The 19945-nt window shown below is 27.5% G+C and overlaps 2 protein-coding genes across 3 annotated transcripts in view; one reads left to right on the top strand and one right to left on the bottom strand.

Moving 5' to 3' along the window:
• The window catches only part of LOC111618925, an 84218-nt gene that overhangs the window by 38833 nt on the left and 25440 nt on the right, over nucleotides 1–19945 (top strand). Inside the window, exons 5-8 of one of the 2 annotated variants that reach the window (XM_023360556.1) lie at nucleotides 1234–1329; nucleotides 7073–7195; nucleotides 7356–7433; nucleotides 7504–7591. In XM_023360556.1, the coding sequence (XP_023216324.1) occupies nucleotides 1234–1329; nucleotides 7073–7195; nucleotides 7356–7433; nucleotides 7504–7591 (385 nt within the window). Of the gene's footprint in view, nucleotides 1–1233; nucleotides 1330–7072; nucleotides 7196–7355; nucleotides 7434–7503; nucleotides 7592–14750; nucleotides 14989–15148; nucleotides 15227–15296; nucleotides 15385–19945 lie in introns of those variants that run through there. The other variant, XM_023360555.1, reaches the window with a different exon arrangement.
• On the bottom strand, nucleotides 1496–6940 carry LOC111618926 (heat shock 70 kDa protein 12A-like). The gene is made up of 6 exons (XM_023360557.1): nucleotides 6597–6940; nucleotides 6331–6506; nucleotides 5341–5562; nucleotides 4988–5180; nucleotides 4106–4443; nucleotides 1496–2540 (listed from the first exon to the last, which is right to left on the bottom strand). Exons 1-6 carry the CDS (start codon nucleotides 6613–6615, stop codon nucleotides 1770–1772), a joined length of 1719 nt encoding a protein of 572 aa, XP_023216325.1. The 5' UTR covers nucleotides 6616–6940; the 3' UTR covers nucleotides 1496–1769.

A 19945-nucleotide genomic window follows, 5' to 3' on the forward strand; every position in this document is an offset into this window, starting at 1 on the left:
ATGAACTTAATATAAATGGACTTTAAAACTTATATTAATTAATTGACTTAATTTAATAAAATTAATAAATTTATTTTTGATAATAAATATTAGAGTTAATGAAGAAAAACCATGAATTAAATTGTTATCAAAGGAAGAATATTTATATATATATTTCTTATTGACATAAAAAAAAGTATTTGCTTCAGTAAAATATTTACATAATCTATGATTTAAGATGATCTGATTACTATTTATATGTAAGTATACTATTTTACAGAGACTAAGAGTGAAAAGGTAATAGGTTACTTCAGTTTACTTTTTATATAGTTCAGTTTTTACATGAAAAGTTCATGTTTTTCTGAGTGTCAATATTTAATTTAGTTTCTAATTCATGTTAACTTATTTTGATAGTTTAAATGTTTTACTTGACATATATTTTTAAAATCAAAAATTTTAAATAGTTTATTAATTAAAAACTTATAGTTCACTTTGTTTAATGTTTGTTAATACTAAATAAAAAAATGTGTTTGAAAATCTTTATAGTAAAACTAAATTTAAAAGTTTTTAATTTGTTAGTTTCGATTTAATATGAATATCATTAGTTATAAATTCAAAGATATTTCTTCATGGAAAAAATTATTTATGTAGAATTATTGTTTTAAGTATTTTGTAAAAGTTTTAATATATTATCAATAGTTAATTTAAGATATTAAAGGTTGTAGAATGATATATTATTCAATAAACTTCAATTATTTACAATATTCCATGTAATATATTTAAAAACATTAAGTGAAAATTTGTTAGATTTTTTTTCAATCTCTGTTTCTATATACACAGTATATAATTATCATATCATAGTATATCATGTTTAAACTATTTGAAATATAACAATAAGATTTGTCGTATAATAATCAGTAACACTTCGAGTTTTTATGGTTAAAAAATTTTCGATGTGGCTTTTGCCTATCGTGCAACACACTCCCGTTAAATTCTAGTTCTTGCCACACTTTTCCCAAATTGATTATATTTATATAATTAGGTGAAGTCTGTTTTTGTATTATTAGTAATTAGTTTTGAATATTAAGAAATGTGTGCAGTTTATGAAAGATGGGAATACTTAATTTAAGAATAGGAAGAAAATCTTTGAATTTAGAAATTCTTTATTTGTGTCAATTCTTTGATTTTGCTTTTTCAAATTTTTGAATTGTTTTTAAAAATATTAAATAATGAAACAATTATTTATCAAAACAGGAATATGTGCGGACATTACTTGCAGAGTATTTGGAAAGATTTTCTCAACTTGCTGGTAACCTCATTAATTGTGGTCCTGTTCTTAATTGGCTTGAGGTAAGTTAATAAAAATAGTATTATTAAAATTATGAGGTTAATTTAATATATGATTTAAATCATTTTTCAAAAGTTCAAAGGGGGAAAAATACAAAAAATAAATTAAAATAACATTTTTATAGCTTCTCTTCTGTGAAAGAGTTAATGCTTAGAAAAAAGAATNTCTACAAAATTACTTTCAGTAATTAACATTTTAAGAATTAATGGCAGTATAAACAATTACAATTAATTAAATAGAAAAGACTATTCTTAACATAGTTTATATATTTAATTTCTTATACATATCATTGAACTGCACATGAATATTTGTATTTACATTCTGATTTTGACTTGATTCAAGATTCAAATAGCTAATTTACAGGGATTGATGCATTATCATTTTTGTTTCCCATAATTAACAAAGCTCTTTTCGTTGACTAGTATGTAAATTTGGTATGACATTAGTGATTAAGAAAATCAATATCTGCTTTAACACATTTTCCTGTAACTAGATCCAAGGCACTAACTTTGATTTCTGTATCACCAAAAGTCACCCTCATTTGAATTTCTCTTCTGTGAGGCATATTGGTTAAATATTTGCTGTCATTCAAATCTAAGACAAGAGTTCCACATCTCTGAACACCTGGATCTGTAATAAAATGCACGTCATCTCTCTCACTGCTGTAAATATGAATAACACTACAAGTCTGTCCTGCTTTGGCTGGAGTGTAACTGCGCGTAACAACATCACCAAGACCCACAGACTGGTCAGTCACCACAAATTTATCAAATATATCTGCACACCATTCTATACCATCTTTAACAATAAGTTTCTCTGGAGGATGAATTCCATGTATGAAACGATTAAGAACTCCAACTCCATATGTCATACGCAATCTTCTAACATTAACAATAGTTGGATCTAGGCCAAATATAACTGCTCCTCTTAGAATAGCTAAGCTCACTCCCTGGGGAATTATCACTTTGACAAAGGGAGAAAATGTATCTCTTACTTCTTTTTGTAAAATCTGAGATTCTGCAAATCCACCGACAAGGAAAAGGTAATTGATATTATTAACATCAGGACTGTTAAGTACATTAGCAATGTGTTCTTTAATATGTTCTAATGTAGGTTGAAAAAGTTGCATCATAGCAGGTGGTTCCACACGCAGCATCCCTTGCGAAGACCATTTTACATGTTTGTGATTATAACGTTTGATGGTATTTTCTACCTGTAAATATATTAAATTTCAAAATTAATTAAGATATCAAAATTATAAGTTTTATATGAAAAAATGCACGTCAAACTTTCAAAAATTTTATATTCTATTTGGTTTTGAGGAAAATGCAACTAATTATAAGATAATGGCAAAAGGTGTAAATGAACAAAAGAAATCTTATAATCCAATGATAATTCACTTATTCAAAACATTTAAATGTTACAAATTATGTCTAATGTTTGGATTATAAGAAAATGAGTGAATAATATTCCATACTCATAAAATCAGGCTTTGATCATCATCATAGTTTATTTATGCCAACATATGTAACTACAGAATAAGAGAACTTTTCTAGAGATAAAAAGCAGATATGAATGATATTTTCACATCTATTAATATATTTATATAATGAATGCACTTGTCTAGACCAACAAATCAACAAAAATTTACTTAAATGTTTTATCTACTGGCTTTTTTGTAAAGCCTCTTCCCAACTAAGAGTTTGATGTAAAATGGTTTCCTTAATATGATTATATTTATGAAAATTCAAGTTCAAATTCTGAACTCAAATTCAAACTTTGTATGTAAACATTAAACACTTCTCTTGAACAATCAATAAATTGTTTCTTACAGTTATATTTTAGGCAATTATTTGCCTGTATTATCTATTTTAAAAAGCCAACAGGAAATGTTTAAAAAATGTTATATTCATAATTAGCTAACATATTTTTTATAAATTAAGGATGTTTTTTTTTTTGGTTAAAAAGAATCCTCAAATCTAATTTTTTTTTACATTTAAAAACAAATACTGTATCTATATTTCCTTTGCATAATTTATGTAAAATGCTAAAATAATAATTGACCTTCAATCAGTTTTTATATTGTACAAACAAGTATTACTTTGTATAAATTAAAAGAAAAGGCTTTTAAGTATAATTTTTACATGCTATCATCATTCAAATGTATTTTCATTAAGATGGAAAAACTAATTTGCATAGAGATTGCTCATTAAAGTAGAATTAAATGAAACTACAGGTTCAACAGTGGCTACAAGTCTATTTTGTCTTGGGCCACACAGAGAATATTTTGACTACAAATTGAAAGAACATGCATTCAATGCAATGTTATCTTTAAATCCAGACTTAAGAGATGATTTCTCTCTCATAATGCTCCAAAAACAAATTATGCTAAGGCAGAATTGAGAAACTAAGACCAGAACAACTAACAGAAACAGAAATTAATATAGGTTCTGAATATGGAGAAAAATTAAAATTAATCAGTATGTTCCTCTCTATTCTGACAAAGTATCTCTAAATGCTAGGTAGCCACTTGTCACTTAACTTCCAAGCAAGCAAGCCAATGAATGACACATTTAATTTCATATTAAATGAACTGTGCCATTGGCTTGCTTGCTTAGCAGCTTGTCTTCTAGACTATCCTTTGTGACCACTACAAATTTTTAGATTTCATTGTTATTGGCAATCACTTAAAATTTCAAGATCATGTCCAACTGACTGCTGACAAAAAATAATCTGTTAATTGCAAAGTTGCTATTATTAAAAAGTGTATTCACTCACAGTGGTTCCTTTACATCTCTTGTAATAATCGATGAAAGAAAACGGTAATGAGATATTAAGCGGATTGGCTTTGAAAGGGCTCGCGTTTCTTTTCCTGGCTTCAAAAGCAATCATTAAATCAACAAATCCTGCAGGTCGTTTAGTCTTGAACTGATCTATGAAGTCGCTTCCGAAAATACTCCTCAGTAAATTTTCGAATTCCATATCTACTCCTACGGAACCATAGGGGCCACCCGTTGCCTTATGAAGTTCTCTTAAAGTACCCTGTTTATCAAGTAATTCGTGAACTGTAATATCAACGGTTCCTCCTCCACAATCGACCACCATGTACTTTGTACCTGAAAAATAATTTTATATTTCAAATGAATAAAAATTTACTTTAAGAAGTGAAAATATTCTAAAATTTAATTATTTTTTTATTATTCTTTGAATTAGATATTATTATATCATATTTTGAGATTAAACACATTAAGAAATTGCCGTATTTTCGTACATATAATTTGCAGTAGCATTTAACCTTCAGAAAATTGATAAAACCTTTGTATAACCCTCTCCATTGTATACCCCTCGCGTATGGACCAACGACTGCTCCATAGGCACGAGTTGGTAATTAAAATCAACAGATTCCGCATCAGCATCCCATTGCACAACCCTCATCCCCTTTCAACTTGTCTTGCACAGCAGACTGCCAGATGTCTGAAGCAATTAAGGCATCAAGTTTATTGCTCTGGGAAATTGGAATCGAGTCCGGAAAAGCAAGTCCAGGAATTTTTCATAGGCAATGTCGAACTTAATCTTTCACCACTTGGCTACACCCATTGTGATCCCGGCCGATGATTAATGATGACTATTCTTTGATAAGATTATTTGTAATAAGTTTACCTTTGTTGTTCAGCTTAGTTAATTCTTGACCAATCTCTTTTGATTGAGTCCCATCGTTGGCACATTGACGTTGGTTATAAGGAATTTCTGGCACCAGTTGATGCATTCGCATTCGACGACAATATATAGATGCAGCCTCCGGTTCTAATGCTATTAATAGTTGATCCGGATATTCGGAAGTAGCAATACCTGCCTGTAAATATTGAACACTTTGAAATTAGAAAATAATTATTTATCGTCCGTTCTTATTAATTTGTCATCACGATAAGTTGTATTCGTTTCTCTTACAATACAATTAAAATTTAAGAGTTTACAAAGCAATTTGAAAAAGATAATATAGGAATACAACGTACTTCGTATGCAGCAGCTCTCATGAATTGTTTGGCTGGTTGTCTCCAAATTGCTGGAACGGTGACGACCCAACGAACATCATCATTAGTTATTCTTGTGGCAGATTGATCACTGAGTTCTTGAAGAGCGTGTTCTCTGAAGTACCTGAGTGCATGAGCAAAAACAGTCACCGCTGCAAGAGCTTTTCCATTCGATGCTTTTATTTCGGTATCTAAAGTTAAATGCTGAAAGAATTGAATTTTTATTTAAATATATTTAAAGAATAAAAATATTTTCTTACAAAAAAAAAGTGTTATAAAATCTTGAGAATAATTTTGAACTGAAATTGAAAAAATAATGAAATTAAAGTGGGAACCTGCCACTCAGGGAGATCTGCCATTGGAATCCAGACGTGTCGATAAACCCCCGGAATTTACAGAGGGTGATCCGTCCGGATATGTAGCGCCCATCTTTTACCATTCCTGCCCTATTGTGGGCCTGACCGAACTGATAATGGATGTGCTTAAAAGGCCCTTTTAGTGCTCACAAGGTGGAAAGAGTTTAAAAAAAACCGTTTCTAGTAGCAAGTTCTGAAATAAGGATAAATGATGATGATCATCCTTGTGTGTTGCTCTGAAAATATCATATTTTGCAGTGAATCTAAACTAAAAGTATATATTATTTTGAATTAAACTCAAAAGAGACAAGTTCCTTCAAATGTATCCTTAATCGTTTTGACTTTAAATATAAAAAAAAGACGTTAAATTACACACAAATAACAAACAATGCTGGTTTACAAGAAGCCATTCAACTTGTTAATGTCGTGATGAGAAAAAAAATCCAAATGATCTCACCTTATCATAAGAACAATTTTGATAGCAAAAAAATCAACGAAAGAAGGATTCAATGCCGAGTTATACTTTTAATGGCATCTATTAGGAAGGTGCTATATCGAGATTTGACTGTATAACGATTATTAATATTCAAAATATAAATTAATCCGTAAAACTTACTTCATTATGGTGTAAAGCCATCTTAAATTTTTCGAAATACAGCCATTTTTTCGCTTCCTGTGGATCCAAATCATGATAATAATCTCGTGCAGAATACCCAAATGAATGAAATTTCTTGTCTGGCGTTAATAATAAAGTCGTAGGAGTTTTTTGATTTATAACTCCAGGATCACCTCCTAGTTTAATAATAATAACTTATTAAAATTAATTGAAATCACTGAATTAACGAAGTTCACTGGGATGCTAAATTGATAAATTCTACAAACCTTCCCATTTCTTCATCATGTGAATATTATCAGGATCACGTACAAAGCTAAATGCATAACCGCTGTATGTGGTGCCAAAATCAATGGCCACAACTACGAAATGTCCAGGGTGATGGGAACTGTTGCCCGAATCTACAGAACATGGACTTGTCCTCTGAACGATAGAAGTTTCAGTCTTATCTTCCAATTTATTATTCTTTTCTTTCTTTCCATTTACTTCTACTTGCTTCTTAGGAACTAAATAATAATATTTTAATTAAAATTAATTTTTTTTTAAGAATCAAGTCATTCATCTGACGATCAACTAATGTTTAATGGTTTTATCCACTTCGGACAATAGTATAATAAGATGTAACATCATAGAAATTTTTGTCAACACTCTTTGCTTATATATTAATTTACTTTTTTTGTTAAGAAAATGAAATTACCAAAATTGAAAAATTCTTTAATGAAAAAAATGCTTGAACCAACTTTAGCTTGACAATAGAGGGAATCGATTGATTGTTGCTGATGAAGCTGCTATAAATACACCAGCTGTTGCTGCAGCTTATGTTGTTAAAAGATATTCTGCACAGGCAAATGATGAAATATCATTTGAAGTAAGTCCAAATTTTTAATTGAATATAACATATTTGCATTTTAAACTGTGCTTATTTTTTATATATTTTAATTATAAACAAAAACTGTTTATTATTTTGAATTGATTTTATTTACAAATACATATACATAATATTCGGAAATAAATATTTGCATTTACAGGTAGGCGATATGGTATCTGTTATAGATATGCCACCTCCCGAAGAATCCACTTGGTGGAGAGGAAAGAAAGGTTTTGAGGTATGATAAATTTTTAAAATTAAAATTCTCATGATTAATGACTACATAATTAAAAACAAAAATATTTTAGGTTGGATTTTTTCCATGTGAATGTGTTGAAGTTATTGGAAATAAACTACCCCAAACCATCAAAACTCCAAAAGTCCCTACAAAGCCAGGTATTATGACTCATAAGTATGAAAATTTATTAATTTTCATACTCATTATAATTTGGAAATTTATTTATTTTAAAAAGATGTTGATTAGTTTTATTTCATATTAGTGTTTCAGTCTTTTGTGAATTATATGCATCAGATATTTCATTTTTTTTCTCAGTTTGTCCTCTACTTTTTTAATTTTTGTTTTCCTTCAACAGTTAATTTATTTGGATTATGTGGATGGATGTTTTGAAATTATAAAATATTAAGAAAAAAAATAGGTGATGTACTTTTTTAATCATAAAATATTTTAACATTTGAAAGTTTTTGATTCATTTTTAAGGTNATTGACATAAAAAAAAGTATTTGCTTCAGTAAAATATTTACATAATCTATGATTTAAGATGATCTGATTACTATTTATATGTAAGTATACTATTTTACAGAGACTAAGAGTGAAAAGGTAATAGGTTACTTCAGTTTACTTTTTATATAGTTCAGTTTTTACATGAAAAGTTCATGTTTTTCTGAGTGTCAATATTTAATTTAGTTTCTAATTCATGTTAACTTATTTTGATAGTTTAAATGTTTTACTTGACATATATTTTTAAAATCAAAAATTTTAAATAGTTTATTAATTAAAAACTTATAGTTCACTTTGTTTAATGTTTGTTAATACTAAATAAAAAAATGTGTTTGAAAATCTTTATAGTAAAACTAAATTTAAAAGTTTTTAATTTGTTAGTTTCGATTTAATATGAATATCATTAGTTATAAATTCAAAGATATTTCTTCATGGAAAAAATTATTTATGTAGAATTATTGTTTTAAGTATTTTGTAAAAGTTTTAATATATTATCAATAGTTAATTTAAGATATTAAAGGTTGTAGAATGATATATTATTCAATAAACTTCAATTATTTACAATATTCCATGTAATATATTTAAAAACATTAAGTGAAAATTTGTTAGATTTTTTTTCAATCTCTGTTTCTATATACACAGTATATAGTTATCATATCATAGTATATCATGTTTAAACTATTTGAAATATAACAATAAGATTTGTCGTATAATAATCAGTAACACTTCGAGTTTTTATGGTTAAAAAATTTTCGATGTGGCTTTTGCCTATCGTGCAACACACTCCCGTTAAATTCTAGTTCTTGCCACACTTTTCCCAAATTGATGATTCTTCTTCATTGTTTTAAACAATCAGTTTGGAACTAATAAGATTGAATAATATTTTTTAAAATATATTTTTAAAAGAAATTTATTGGGAATGTCTTTTATGCATTTGAAACTCTATAGTTATTTCACATTTTCTTGTCTTATTTTCTGGATGTAAAAAAATAAGTAAAACATTTGTTCATTATTTTATTTTCTTAACAATAGTTCTGATGCTAGTTTATTTCAGTGACTGCTTATTGTTATTAAACTTATTAAAAAATTGCAAACTCCTTCAACTAACTTTGAAGGAGTTTGTGATAGTTTTTGATGATGATTCTGTAGCACAACTTTTAGGATTTAAATTATTAGCATAATAGAATTTATTGAATTTAAAATGGAAAAATATATTTGAGCTATGAAATTAATAATTTATAAGTCAACTGTAATATTGTTACATTATTTAACTAATTTAATAATATGCTTTTATTTAATAATTATCTTTTTTGTTATTTGTCANGAAAAATACAAAAAATAAATTAAAATAACAATTTTATAGCTTCTCTTCTGTGAAAGAGTTAATGCTTAGAAAAAAGAATAAATTATTTTTTAAATGAAGGTACAGAATCAGTAACATGTATGATTCCAACAAGAGAAACTTTCCAACCTATATACAAAATAAGTGATGTATATTTGTTTCTGAGAAAAACAAAAATGAAGTTCATTTTTGTGTCTGACCCCTTCCAAGTGCCAAAGATTAGCCTCAAAATTCATGACATATATATAGGCTTCTAGTCTTAAATGACCTGAGATCATTTGATGTCATTTTGAGTCATCAAATGAGATAAAAGCACATTACAGAAGACATTGTAAGTGGTTGCAAAAAAAGGCTTACAAGAATGCTTCCAGAAGCTATGTGAGCACTGGAAAGTGTATTGTTGTCCAAGGGTTTGAAGGTGGTTGTGTGCTGATGTTTTAAAGTATTTCTGGCAAGGAACTATAAGTCAAGTCCCCAAACTTATGGATTGTACCATGTGTAAGATTTTCAATAATATTCAGTTTAATTTTATGTAGTTTTTACATTGAAATATTTACTAATAATTATATAACATGTATTTGAATTTTACCAGTTAAGGAAATTGTATAACATGTGATGCTGGTATTATTCAACTTTTCCATTATAAAATTCCTTTGTTCAGTTAATGATTCATTGTAATTTTGTAGTTTGAATTCCAGAACTGCATTAAAATGACAGTTAATATGTTGTTAATATCAATTGGCATTCATAATAAATACTTAAAAATTCAGACCATAAAATATTGATCCTTGACATGAACAGATAACACTGTGGAAAATTATAATATAGAAAAGTGTGTACAATCTAATCATCATCAAATTAAATACATACTTTCTGCATTTAAATACACATTTTATGAAGGTAATGTTTCCATTATAACAACTATAATAAAAATTACTCCAAATCAGTAAAAAATCAATCACCTAAAATACATTGAAACTTGAAGAAATTACATTTCTTAATATTTTTTAAACTGTTTTGAACCATGGATGCTACAGATGTAGTAACAATTGTGATTTATTTTTACATCACCACCCTAGCAGCTGGAAAGATATGCCCTACTTGTAAATAAATGTATGCTGTACTTATTTTCTTTTTATTACAAAAAAAATACATCAAATATGTCTTGAAACATTATTTCTTTTGTGTACAGGTTGGAAAGTTTCCTCTGTAAGAAAATTACAGAAACACTGTATAAAGTATAGGACTAAACATTTATTAACAGATGAAACAGTGGTTTTTTTGGGGGAATCATGGAACATTTCAGAGAGGCTACAGAAAAAATTGAAGGATTGAGGCCACTGGAGCTGTTTAGGGATCATGCTAATTTGCAAAGTAGTATATAAAAATTTATTTTCTATTTTATACAAATTAATTGTCACATTAGAAAAGTCCTGATTAAAATTCAATAACAAGGAAAACATAATTGGTAAAGGAAAATTTGTATGATGAAATGAAAATAAAGTACTGAGATCTACTAGAAATGAAGTTCTGAATGGATGATAGATCCATTTGGAGTAAATATAGCTAATGTGGATTTGGGACTACAAGAATGTCTTGTGATCTGTAGAGCAATTCAGCACTTCAAGCAAGATTAGGAACAATTGAGTCAGTTTCTGGATTAGTGAGGACATTTTTAAAAATTTCCTTGGCTTTGGAAACAAATTTTTATAACTTTTTCAAGTTCCTATTTGGTTGAATCTTGTTTTAGTAGTTACTCATCTGATATCAAATGCATGAAACAGTTTGGACATTGGACATAATTGAAGATCTCCCATGTTCTTAATGTTTAATGAATTTCAGGCAAATATATAAAATCTTGTTTCTTGTCATCAGCCATAAGTATCATACTAAAAGTCTTAATTAACTTAAAACTAAGACTTTTTTCATTTTTAAACAGTTATCTACAGTGGGTGATTGGTTAACGAACATAATTTGTTCCAAGACCATGTTTACTATCCAAATTGTTCGTTAACCGATTATCAATTTAACATAGATTTTTGTGGAAATTTGATTAATTCATTCTGGAGAACCAAAAAAATAAATAAACATAGTAAGAAAGCATACAAGTTTTTATTTACATGTAATAACAAACTAAAAGCAAGCTCTCCATTTCTTTATGGATGGCACATCTTTGTTTCTCAGATGCAATTTTTGTTACTCTTTTATCTGCTTGAGTCTTTTTGATTATATCTTTCTTAGCTAAGAGTGTGCCTACTGTAGACCTGTTCAAGCCATACTGCCTAGCAACATCAGACATCATCTGCTCACTCTCTACCTTGGCTGTTATCTCTTGCTTGGTTTCTATGGTGAGCACTGTTATTGACACTCCACTCTTTTTAAGCCTCATAATATTATTAGTTTTTTAAATAAAATGTTTAGAAAAGCACTTACAAAAATTCAGAGAATAGAAATTAACCGATCACCCACTGTATTTTAAAATTTAATTTAATAACATGAAATACATTTTTTACAAACTTAGGAAATATGTGGAAGTTTTTCTTAGTTTATAATAATCTTTTGGATTATTTTTAGCTTTTTGTTCTAAGTTCTATAAAATCATTTTTTTTTAAATTTTAAATGAAGAAAATTTCCTCAAGAAATTTACTTGTTCACTTAAATAACATTTTTGATTCCATTATCTTCTATTTCTAAATGTCATTTCCAAGTTTATAATCTAATCCTTGTTCAATAAAAATATTTTCTGAATGAGAGGGACAGAGAATTGAGCTAGCATCTGAGGATGAAAAAGGTTGAAAACCATCGAGATAAAACATTTTGTTTTTGGACTTCCCCATCCCATTATCAGATCCTCTATGCATTTGATTGAGCAGCAATTTGAAAAAAATGGTAGACCTATAAATTCCCACTGTTGTACATCCAGCTGTCTGCTTGTCTGTCTTTCCTTAATTAATCTTGAGAATGGTGTTATATAAATGAAATTCAAGACCAGATATTGGAAAGCTTAGGGCAGGAGGTCTCAATTAACTATATATGAACTTCTGAAGCAAACTGGAAGTCACATTATTTTAATTCAAAAATTTTCTCCTGAAGGAGTTAATGATGGCACGATTCTATTGTTAACAGAAAAGTATGATGTACAGGTGCAAGACAGTAAGGTACTAATTTGAGGTGGAGAGCATATATTTTAAATTGAATAAATTGAAAATACGATTAGAAATTGGAGTTTGGCATTCTGATTATATCAGAATAAATAATTGCTTGTTCAAAATGCATTTCTAGATGTTGACTCCTGTACTTTATAGTGTTTTCATAATTTTATTTGATACTCCATGAGTCAGTAAACTTGGAACTTGATAATGATTCTACATTTTATATTTTTTCTTAATAGTTTTATTATATATGATTTTTATGGCAAAATTATAATTATACAGGGTTATTCAAAATGATTGTTGCAGTTTTAAGAAATTGCTATATATAACACAATTGAGATAAGAATGCATACTTTGAGAGTTTCTTTACATAACAAAGAAAACTTTATTAAGTTCATTGCAAATGCTTTGCATAATGACAAAAGGCATTCACATAACATCTACAAAATAATCCATTTGTCCTACACATAATTCAGCATATCTGCCATGATGCTTCCAAGTGCAGTTATCTCCTACTCTTGCAGTTCTGGGATATTCACAGGTAGAGGAGGGACAAAATTTTGATCATTCAGTAGTCCTAAAGGAAATAATTGCATAGGATTAAAGTTCAAATACTGAAGTGGTCAGGAAAGGAGCTTCTAATTATCCTGTATCAGTATAACTGTGGTAAATGCTGATTTAAAACGTCTGAAATTCCATTGCAATATAAAATTGTTGCTATTCTCACAATTGAGGTGGTAGCCACTCAGCTCATGTATCATATCCAGATACAACATTCTGTTGAAGAATGAGCTGTACACCTTCATTTTTTTGAAACTGCATAAAAGACTTCATTTTGGGATAGTTACATTCCTGTTTGATGTAAGCATATGGTTTTTCATCTCCCTATTTTGAACACTGTGTTTATTCACTTTACCTGAGAAATGAAAGATTGCTTCATCAAAAAATCACTTTGTCACAAAAGCCATCTTCATTCATCAAAGCTTGAAGTTTAATACAAACCATTTCTTTGGCATTGATCATTGGGTCTTAAAGTGTGCAGTAGCTTAATATGATATGCCTTCAATATCAGTTATTTCTGTAACACACACTACACTCTCAGTTGCAATATGTCTAATTTTCTGCTGAATTTCAAACTTGATTTTCTAGGGCTCTGAGTGAAGGTTTCTGTTTGCTCTACTTTCATTTCTGACATTAAGGGATGGCTACTGCTTTTTCCCTTACACAGATAATCTTTCTCTTGAAACTGTGTGTATGCCCAATTTCAGGAGAAAAGTTACCTTTGTAATGGAATTGTCTGTAGAAGAGTCTTTCTGAAATTCAATGTAGAAGTGTCACTGGACAACTTGATTTTCATCAAACTCAGTATGACTGACTTTAATGAAAATCAAATAACAAAATACCTTCTCTCTCCTGTTTTCCACCATTTTGCAAAAATTGCCACCTGATAGTAATACATATGATGTACTGGATCACATGTGGTATGAAATGAAACTGAAATTCTGTATTCAACATAGTGGCCAAACTTATGATATGTTTGTTGCACTGTCTCACAAAAAATCATGAAATTGTGATAGGCATTTTGGATAGCCCTGTATATTATATCTCAAATTCATACATTTATTTTAGGAAAAGATTATATGTATTGCTTATAATCTTTATAAATTTATAAATATTACCATATTTAAAAAGTTTTCTTTAAATTCTATTCTACAATTAAATTCTTATATATGCTGAGAGATTATTATTATTAAGATATACATATAAATGGACAGTAGACAAACAAATATCTACCATTTAAACTCTGCTCTTCTTGTAAAAATATTAAAATATCATTTGTATTATTTATGCAAAATTACAAGTTTGCATGAGATTTGATTTTAATGCCATAGCTCTTAAAAATGTAAATTGTAAATTTTAATTATTAATGTTTTTTTTCTATTTATATACTTATTATTTGATATATGTTGTAAGATTATTGGAAGTAATTTTTTTGCATACTTCTGAAAATATATTGGTTATTCTTAGTTACTTTACAGACAAATAATTAAAACTGCCTTTGGTTAATGTGTATATTGAATAATCTAGTTTTGAAAATTTCAATAAATTCAATAATAATAAAGTTTTTTAAACATATTTCTGTAAAAAGTTATTGAGATATATAGAAACTGATTATAACTCTGTGTAGAAAAAAATCTTAATATGCTACTAAAGATTAATCTATAAAACTACTTTTTACAATCTTTATGTATACATGTTGAAGTAAATTTCTTTTTAAATTATTTTTATCCATTAATAAAACATAAAAAATTTATAATTTTCTAAATTAAAATTACAGCCTGTATTATATTTTATTAATTTACTTTTTTTGTTAAGAAAATGAAATTACCAAAATTGAAAAATTCTTTAATGAAAAAAATGCTTGAACCAACTTTAGCTTGACAATAGAGGGAATCGATTGATTGTTGCTGATGAAGCTGCTATAAATACACCAGCTGTTGCTGCAGCTTATGTTGTTAAAAGATATTCTGCACAGGCAAATGATGAAATATCATTTGAAGTAAGTCCAAATTTTTAATTGAATATAACATATTTGCATTTTAAACTGTGCTTATTTTTTATATATTTTAATTATAAACAAAAACTGTTTATTATTTTGAATTGATTTTATTTACAAATACATATACATAATATTCGGAAATAAATATTTGCATTTACAGGTAGGCGATATGGTATCTGTTATAGATATGCCACCTCCCGAAGAATCCACTTGGTGGAGAGGAAAGAAAGGTTTTGAGGTATGATAAATTTTTAAAATTAAAATTCTCATGATTAATGACTACATAATTAAAAACAAAAATATTTTAGGTTGGATTTTTTCCATGTGAATGTGTTGAAGTTATTGGAAATAAACTACCCCAAACCATCAAAACTCCAAAAGTCCCTACAAAGCCAGGTATTATGACTCATAAGTATGAAAATTTATTAATTTTCATACTCATTATAATTTGGAAATTTATTTATTTTAAAAACATGTTGATTAGTTTTATTTCATATTAGTGTTTCAGTCTTTTGTGAATTATATGCATCAGATATTTCATTTTTTTTCTCAGTTTGTCCTCTACTTTTTTAATTTTTGTTTTCCTTCAACAGTTAATTTATTTGGATTATGTGGATGGATGTTTTGAAATTATAAAATATTAAGAAAAAAAATAGGTGATGTACTTTTTTAATCATAAAATATTTTAACATTTGAAAGTTTTTGATTCATTTTTAAGTAAAAAAAAAACAGCCAATTTCAATATCATAATGCAATCTCTAGTCTTTAGATAAACACGTTTTTAAATTTTTAAATATTGCATATACTACAATAAATATATACTCTTTTATTAAATAATATATTTAAAAAGTTTCATTTATTTAAAGTTTACTTAGGTATGCCTGAATTAGCTTTCTTACAATAGTCTATTGCCTTGGATTCTTAGCAAATATGTACTTTTCCTTTCTCTATGTCCACTTTCAACATAAATTGAAGTAATTAGGCATGCTTAGTTTAACTTATATGCCTAACAATTAAAGTAAGTTGACACCTGTATGATTTGTTTAACTTTTCTCTTGTCATTTTCAAGTATTTTGTCATTATAAGACTTAACACCTTTCAGATTTAATTATACTTTTAACATCTGTTGCAAGTTTTAAAACATTGTAATTGAAGTTAGTTAATTTTATTAAAGTTCAGCTTAGACCATTATTTAAAAAATATATATATAAAATATCCAATTCTTTATTTAAACTTTTAATATACAAATTTTTTCATGAAAGTTTTTTCCAATTAAAATAGAAACTTGCTAATTTCAATTTATCAATAATTAAATTATAAATTTCAGTATGTCATTTTACCATCATATCATATTTATTAGTGTTTTGAAAATAAAAACATGCCTTAGGTTAATGTGATATTTTTTGTTGAAGTGGATTCTTTTTGTTGTTTAAATTTCATTTTAAAATGTTTTATATAGTTACATGTATAAGAGAATGTTGATTTGTTTTTACAATATTGAAAATTAAATATATATATATATATAATTGTTTCATAGTTTTTTAATAAAATTTTTGGATTTATTTAATAAGCAGATAATCTTCCAATTTGCATTCAGAATGCATTCCTTAGGCAGTTTATACTATATTGTAATTGGTTGGAGGAAGATTAAACCAATTATAGTGTCTTCTGTATCTCATTACAGTTGCAATGTGATCTGCAGCAATATCATTCTTATTACTTGGTTTTGCCTTCAATAAATCTATAAAATTAATTCCTTTTATTCTCTATAGATGTGATGAACAGATCTTTCATACAGATACAGACCTCTCTCTCTCTCTAATAATCATATTAGAGAAAGAGAGACAGATCCAGATGGCATTATAATTGATTAAAGTTCATTGAACTGTCTTAACAGGATCTTACTTTTCAAAAATTGGCATGTAATTCAGTGGCATGTATTATACAATTATACTATTTAATGCTTTGAGTTAAAATACTTACTAAATTTTTAAATTTTGGATAGGATATATTCTCTGAAGAAATTTTTATTTCTATCAAAAATCTTAGTTCTCTTTAGTGAACTAAGTCTTAGTGAAAAAGAGTCAAAAACAAAAATGAATATATCCAGTTTGCTTGGACTTTAATTATCAGAATCAAAGTATTAATAATATGAAACAATTATCTGAATCAAATTATCTGAAATATATATATATATATGTTCAATATTTTTGAATTGCTTAAATATTCTAATTTATTTAATCTACATGCATAAATGTTTTTTTACATTCTTTTTTACGCATATTATACAAATTTTCATTCCATTTTATTTTGATTTTAAATACATATTTAAACTAAAAGAAAATGAAATAAATATATTAAATGTTGGGAAAGTATTTAAAATATTCTTTCATTGCTTGTTTTGAAGTACAGTAGGTGATAGGTTAACGAACATAATCCATTCCAAGATTTTTCATCTGAATTGTTAACCGATTATCGATTTACCATAGGTTTTTATGGGAATTTGATTAATTCATTCTGGAGAACCCAAAAAATAAATAAAAAAATATATACTTTCTTACTACATTTATTTATATGTAATAATAAAAGTACATATATACACAGTCTTGATTTTTATTAATGTTTTTCTGTTTGTGGGGTTAAAGAATCTGTCTAATGTTGATTGCTTTTCTCTCTTCTTTGTGATTTTTCAGAAATAATTAATAGCATTATAATTGTAGAGCTTCCTAAGCCTATTAACCTCAACTTGGTTTGGATGCCATTCTAAGACAGTTGTTGTGACATCTTCCCACTTCTTTAAAAGATATTTAACAGTAGTTATTGGCATTAATCCTCTTTTTCAGAAGAAAACATATCTTGCAGAGTTACTTGGTGTTCTTCATTCAAGAGTTCTTGGTGTTCTTCTGTCATCAGATCAGTTTCAGGTTCCATTACAAACTCTAAAATTCTCTTTATTTCTCAGATGTGATTTTCATTACTCCATTAGCAGCTTGAGACTTCTTGATATATCTTTCAGAGCTAAGATTGTGCCTACTGTAGACCATACTGCCATACTGCCTAGAAACATCAGACATCTTCTGCCCACTCTCTACTTTGGCTATTATCTCTTGCTTGGTTTCTATGGTGAGCACGGTTCTTGACACCACTCTTTTTATGCTCCATAATATTATCAATTTCTGTTTGAAATAAAAAGTTCAGAAAAGCATTCACAAAAATTCAGAGAACAGAAATCAACTAGCACATGAAAGAATTATGTAAATATGAGGCCCGAATGTAATTTGAAATTTTGGTGTTAAAATGTTAACGAATACCCGTTAGGACAGTTAAACTCTCACCTTTAGAAAATAAAAACTGACGCAAAACTTATGGAGTGCCCGACAGTCTCGCAAAGACTATAAAAAAAATTATTTGTCAGAAAAGTAAACAAAAAGCTGGAATTTCAATGGAGAGTTCAGGGAAACACTATCTGATCAGTATTGGGTTGAGCGTCGATGTTGACATCTCCTGCACTCTGAAAGGTTTCAAATTGTTACCTGAAGACAAGGAAAAATCAATTGGCATTCATTATTTTCCGTTGCTTCGTTTTATGTTTGTTCAGTGAAGTGTTTGTTATCTGAACATGTATTCATTGTCCGATCATAAAAATCTTTTGCGGAAGTGTTCATTAACCGATCACCCACTGTACTGTATTTTCCAAACAAAAAAATTCATAATAATGAGTAACATTATACATATGTTATAATGCTACTTATTGAGTAAATATTACAAGAATAATGATGTTTGCTTTTATGTCAAGTAAGCAATGTTTCCATATTTACATGCATATGAAGTTTGTATATTTTTCCATCCTTAAGCAGTATACTGTAAAAGTGCATATTAAATGTGTATTTGTAGATTTCTCAATGTAATGAAAAAGAGCAATTTTCTATAAATGCAATATATCAAAGATTCAAATTAGCTAAATGAATATAATACTTTGTTTTAAAATCAATATTAATTGACAAAATTTATGAATTAAGTAAGAAAATTGTAACATAGAGATGAAAAACTTTGTATTGATTTCATATTTTTTTAAGTGTTGAAATCCTGGAAATTTATTTGATTTATAAAGCATTTAAATACTTTGTAGATTTTAAAATTGACTTGATAAGAAATAGATATTTTTAAAATTTGTTATTCCATTTAATTTGTCAAGTTATATTAGTAGAATTGCATTACTGTAACTATGTATTTTATAAATATTATTTAATAAATATACCGGATGCATTGTCAAGTAAATTTTAAATCAAAGATTTGAATTTATATACTTGCTAGAATTCTCCTCTTTCTTATTCCTTCACTCACTTCCTTTCTTCAGCCTAAACTCTTGAGTAGGTGCTATCCATGATAATACTTGACAGAAACTTTCTAAGTACAAATAGGAATGTCTTTTTTAATTAAATAAGTTTTAATTTAACATAGATAACTTTTTAGTTATTATTCTCAAATGCTTCACTTGAACAAAAGACAAAATATGCATTTGATTACAATAACTAAAAAATTTCAAAAATATTTATGTAATATTAAATTAAGGCCTTTAGTTAAAGGTGTTTTTATTTGTTTAAAAATTTATGTATCATAAATCAAAAATATATCAAACTTTTTAAGATTTGTGTGTGTATTTCACAATTCAAATGAAACAAGCAGAATTAAATAATAGATATTTTTAATAAGGTCAGTGAAATGAATAAAATACAGTCAAAACCATGTGTTATCAATTTATGCAGAGTCTACTTTAATGTGAAGTAGATTTGCATTCCTCTAGACAAGGATAGATATTTCATGGTTAATGAGTTTGGCTAATACGTAATATAATCATATCTTGGTCTCATAAATTCAATAACAATTATATTTTGTTTAATACAAAGCACATTGCTTGCATCTTTATTGAAGTTGCAAGAACCACTGTGGCATGTTT

The sequence above is a fragment of the Centruroides sculpturatus genome, unplaced genomic scaffold (genome assembly GCF_000671375.1).
Source record: "Centruroides sculpturatus isolate CEXI.00-Female unplaced genomic scaffold, Cexi_2.0 scaffold58, whole genome shotgun sequence".
Taxonomy (NCBI): Eukaryota; Metazoa; Arthropoda; class Arachnida; order Scorpiones; family Buthidae; genus Centruroides; species Centruroides sculpturatus.